The 5,363-nt window shown below is 38.5% G+C and overlaps 1 protein-coding gene across 1 annotated transcript; it reads right to left on the bottom strand.

The window, feature by feature from the left end:
- Positions 1-212: 212 nt before the first annotated feature.
- On the bottom strand, positions 213-5,137 carry etaa1b (ETAA1 activator of ATR kinase b). Its single transcript, XM_043254515.1, has 6 exons — positions 4,820-5,137; positions 4,402-4,530; positions 4,166-4,224; positions 3,971-4,077; positions 2,435-3,768; positions 213-1,146 (listed from the first exon to the last, which is right to left on the bottom strand). The coding sequence occupies exons 1-6, from the start codon at positions 4,983-4,985 to the stop codon at positions 1,022-1,024; spliced, it is 1,920 nt and encodes a 639-aa protein (XP_043110450.1). The 5' UTR covers positions 4,986-5,137; the 3' UTR covers positions 213-1,021.
- Positions 5,138-5,363: the final 226 nt, after the last annotated feature.

Here is a 5,363-nt window from a genome sequence, read left to right as displayed (position 1 = left end):
GTGGCATTTGATTTACAGTAATTGTGCGGGAGAGGAGGGGCGAGGAGTCCAAATACACACACACACACACACACACACCTGTGGGACTCACACCTGAGAAGGGCCAGGGGCCAGATCTCAACCATGTGCCCACATTCCCCGAGGCACACAATGACTAACATTGTGACACAGACAATAAACCAGGTGCGGAGGGTGATATTTTATTATTAGCCTCGAAAATGTCATTTTCAAAAGATTATATTCAAGAGCATTAGACATTAAGAAGGTAATTTGTTATGAATGAGGTTTAGAACTGCTATTTCTGGATGCAATTATGTCATTACGTTATTAAGAACTGACAGGGACCCAGAGATTGCAGTCGGTAAACGTTCAAAATGCTTTAATAGAGATTTTTCAAAGCAACGATATACAATGTCACATGTGCGTTTCCATTTGTTCGCTTCTTTTAATACTGCGACGACAGAAGAACGGAACATAAGGACGACGAATAAAAAAAAACGAACGATCTCCAGGACCTTTAGCTTGCTTGATTTACAAACATTCAAGTATATTTTTTTAAGCTGTAAACACTAGAATCAAGAGAGCAGACTCGAGTTGAAAGTGACCTCGCATTTGTTAGACATAATTCAAAGCCCTTTTCTGACGTTTGAGAAATGCCTCATCAAATGCTGAAAGCCAAAAAAAGAGCCTTGCAGACATCTGCCATTCATTTTACTGACAATACTTGGTTGTAATAACGGAACCGTAATATGCTAGAAATTGCTTTTTTTGTAACTCCAGTCATTTAGTTTGGCAGTTAGACAGATATAACACTGCAGAACATTATTCGGAAAAGCATGAGAAATCTTCAAGTAACATCTTCTTCAAACAGAAACATTAGTGTTGAACTCTTAATTAGCATATAGTGATACGTTTCTCAGCCTTCATTGCAATTGTTCCAGTTTCATAATTACGTAACTCAGTCTTTTAGAGCCCAAAGCATCCGCGGCATACAGTACAGTGCAGGCTCCTCTGTGGTCTTCTATGTAGGTGCTCCGTTTTTTTGGCTAGCCTGCATCCGTAATCTCCTCCTCGCAATCGCTTCCTGTTTTTTCCTCTCGATCTCAGCGGCCGAACATTTGGCTGTGGCGCGGGACGAAATAAAAACTGCAAAACAACAAAAACAAACGTTTAGTGCAACGCAACTGGGAATCTCTGAATTTCAATGTTTAATACAGCACTCATAAAAATTTATCATTTTTTGTTAGTGAGGTAGTTGTAATAGTCATGTTTACGTATTGGGAAGGGTATACAGTATACAGAATATGGCCATGCATTAATATGTGCTATGAAAGTACTAATATACAGCCAAAATACATAAGTAACGTAAGTAACATGCATTGAAATAAGCAACTACTTAAGAGTGAATGGTATTCCCTAACATAAAACGCTACCCATATTTCTGCTGAAAAAGGATATCAGAGGACAACCATAAGAGATAAAGGAATATTTTATCCCAAACTTAATATTACATCATTTGCTCATCCTCACGACTGACTTTGTGCAATAAAATATTGTTTTAGTCATAATTTTTGTCTTTCGATAAAAAATAGTATCTAAAATGTAGTCAAATTTCATGCTGTAACATTAATTGCATTTTGTCAGTTTAATTAAATTATTAAAAATTTAAATAAAAACATAAATGGGAGAATAAATCAAAAATGTGAAATCAAATTGTGAAATCTGTGAAAATAAATAGGAAGACTGTATTGTATTTTAAATTTGCATAAAAATTGTTTACATTTAAAAATTGTTCAAAAAAGAAAAAAGTTAATAGGGTCTTATTATTGTACATGATTAATCTTAAAATACGTTAATGAACGGCAATGATTTTAAATGAAATGTAATTAATTTAATCCATTGAATAATAATAAAATAAAAAATAAATACAGATTTTTGGAAAAAATAAAACATTTCAGCTTTGTTCATCATGCACAATAAATAAAAAATAAAAGCACTTCGTAAACGAACATCGTCATAAATTATTTGTTGACAAGATTAGCATTGCTTGAGTTTGTCCGTTACACAAATGGCTGCTAAAGGCTTACAAATAAAGTGGAAAATAGTCCACCGGACAACAGTTACGGTCATTTTAATGTGCTCTTTACGTCTTTCTGGAAGAAGAAGAAAAAAAAAAGATGTGCTTCCACTGAATTAAAAAGAGCATTGTGAATATTCCTGAAAACATTCCCTCGTGTTTCACGGAGAAAAGAAAGTCATGCGGGATTGGAACAACATGAGGGCGAGTAAATGATGACACAATTTTCATCTATGTTTGAACTACTCCTTTAACAGGTTAAGCAAACTTGCCTATTACAGTCATCTCCTGTAGGAGTATTCAGTGATGCAATTTCAGAGCTAATGTGCTGCAGGTGCCGCGACGTACAAAGCTTACCTTTGTTGGAGAGCGTCATGGAGTCAGACAGATGTCTTTTGAAGGTGTAATGGTGGGAGTTAGAAGTATTTCCTACAGTTGCGCCGTGTGGCCTAACAGCCTGAGACGTGTCCGTGGCTCTGACAGAACCAGGCAGGGATCCTAAAACACTTTTCCCTTGTGCATGACCATAGCACTGTTCACTACGGCTTCCCAATCCAGAGCTGGAACTTTTATTTGCCGGTAACACGCTCTGTCCCTGTTTAAGTCCAGAACTGCTATTTGCACATGGTACTGAATTTGAGCGAGCGAAGATGCGCATGGGCTTTGTGGGTTCTTGTGGTTGGCTCTTATTGTCGATGGCCGTTGTGTCAGAAGCGGAAGGTGCTTCAGAAGCAAAGCTTCTTGATTTGTCATGTGCACGTTTTTTGTACTCCTCGTTGCGTCTTTGTTGCTGCTGACTGGCCGATAGCTTCTCCACATCGTCGCAAGCCTGAAATAGCAGATCATCGTCTGCATCGTCGTTCCACAGACCATCGGAATCAAACAGAGACTTCATGTCCTCCTCCGAAACCCCATCAAACTTAGCAGAAGAAGCCTGACTTGAAACTCCAGAGTCCTTGGTCTTACTTTCAAGCTGAACTTGCCTTTTAGTCTGGGATGAACGTATGCTCTGCTTCACTTGGTCCACAGGTGAGGTCTTCAGCAGCTTATCAGTAGTATGATTCTGGGCAGAAGCTGGAGGCTTCGACCTAAAAGTGCTTTGATTAGATGTTTTGACTTCAGGAAGTGTCTTGGTAAAGGTGCTGGTTTTGCTGGTGCTTTTGGCTACAAAATTACACCCGCTGGAGCAAGACTCTGGCTGAGCAGTGCTCGGTTTCTGAGCTACATTCAAAGGTACTGGGTTCTGCGTCATTTCCAACACAAACGAGTCATTCAGAAGGTCGTCGTTTTCCCAGTCATCATCAAAGTCCAGCTTTGTGGTTTTAGGTGCATCTACGTGAACGTTCTTGATTGCTGCAGAACTTGACTTTTGTCCTGCTGGCTCAGTTTTGCTTTCTGGTGTGCAGTTTACTGACGGTGGGCTCAGCCTTCCACTTACATGCTGAGTGGGACCGTCAAACAACGCCTGAAGCTCCGCCTCTTCCTGTCGGGCTTGGGTTGAGCGGCTGGTCAGTTGTTCGGAGGAGACTTTGACAGATGTAGATCTTTCCGTTGCCGTTTTACAGTCACTTTGTGGCTTATTGAGTTTATTTCTTCTTTCTGTGCTCTCCTGTTGTTTCTCTTTGTCCTGACGAGTCATATTGATGTCAAACTGCTTGGCAAGTTTCATGAGGTCTTCAACATTGCTCTGCCTAATGGAAAGAGATGGGGATATAACATAAATATGACAGGGATTTCTGTGTGTATGCCAAAACAAATGGGTTAGGAGCAAAAATATATTAAAAATGCAATATATACCCTGTTTTGAAAACACCTCTTTTAAAATATTTTTTAATGCCAAAACAAATTCAAATTAGAAAGTATTCATCGTGTTATTGCCTATAGGACACGTACCGTGCGGAGATCCTCCGGACTCTGGGCTGTCTGATCTCTGGAGTGCAGGGTATGGCACCGTCTCCAATCCACTGGAGCACTGAGTCCCCTTCATTTGTCTTCTTAACCTTAAACATAGTATCAGTTAGGTTACATTTACCAGGATACCCATCATTTGCATTTTATTGTCTATATTTGACTTAGTTTAATACTTACTTTTGGTGCAATTCTACTGACAATCTCCGATATTTCAATGACTCTCCCATCCCCATGTCCTGTGAACAGTTACAAATTATTTTAGTTTACACAATACATAAAAATACAAAGTTGCATGTGTCTTAAATTGGACTAAGAAAAACGCTTACTTTTTAAATACATGAAAAAGAACCCTAATATGTACAATATTTTAAGAGGTTCTAAATACAGACTAAAAGTTTTCAGACCACACTTGCCATTCAAGTTCTGAGACGGTGAGTTGGTATCCCAGATAATGTCTTGTGGGGATTCAGTCTCATTAGGCGAATCTTCACCGTAACAACCATTCAATCTGATTCTTGGTCTGCGTTTTGGGGTGGTAAAATCTGAGAATTAAAATAATCACAACACTACTGTTAGTATGGAGTAAATAATAACGCACATCGACTATAATAAAAAAGTCATACTTTCATGTTCCAAAGTAGAACCGTGCTATTGTTTGAACTACCCTGAAGAGCATTTTAAATAGCATTACACGAATATTAAAATCATTCAGAACAAGTATACTTCAACCATGACACCGCGACAGTACTTTAATACTGCTTTCTAAGAAGAAACATTCATCTGCTTTGCGATTGTTCTGGTAAGTTAGCCTATGTCTTACAAAAGTATTACCTTTGCGACAGTTATATGAAGCGTGACAAGACGGAGACTGGGACTGTTTGAGTCCTATCACTCGTCTCTTTGTTTTCATTTTGGTCTGGGAAACTTTGGAAGTTCTGCTCCGACTTTCTCTCGCATCTGATATCTGGCGCACGCCGATGTTTCTCTTGTCGGTCATGACTTATTTTACCTTCTATAAACAATACCGCTCCAGTATTCATAACTTGGTTGAAATAGTGGAAAACCTTAGCGATATTTGGTTTAAATACAGAAAACGCTTCGGTACTCAGGCAATAATGCTCTCCTACATCGCCGCCATGTTTTTTTTTTTTTTTTTTGTTTTTTTTGTACATTTACATGAAAGCGCGCTTCTGATTGGTCCTTGGCATCTCGCGACATCTCATGAGACTTTGTTTTCTCATTGCAGCAGTTTGACATGCATGCTGGTGCGGTTTTCAATAAAACACACTTATTAAAACAATTCTTAAGTGTATGAAAAAAGTGATTAAAATAAAATAAAATAAAATAAAATATACAACCGGAATAATATCATTAA

Source organism: Puntigrus tetrazona, chromosome 13, assembly GCF_018831695.1.
Source record: "Puntigrus tetrazona isolate hp1 chromosome 13, ASM1883169v1, whole genome shotgun sequence".
Taxonomy (NCBI): Eukaryota; Metazoa; Chordata; class Actinopteri; order Cypriniformes; family Cyprinidae; genus Puntigrus; species Puntigrus tetrazona.
This window is presented reverse-complemented; position numbering and strand designations above follow the sequence as displayed.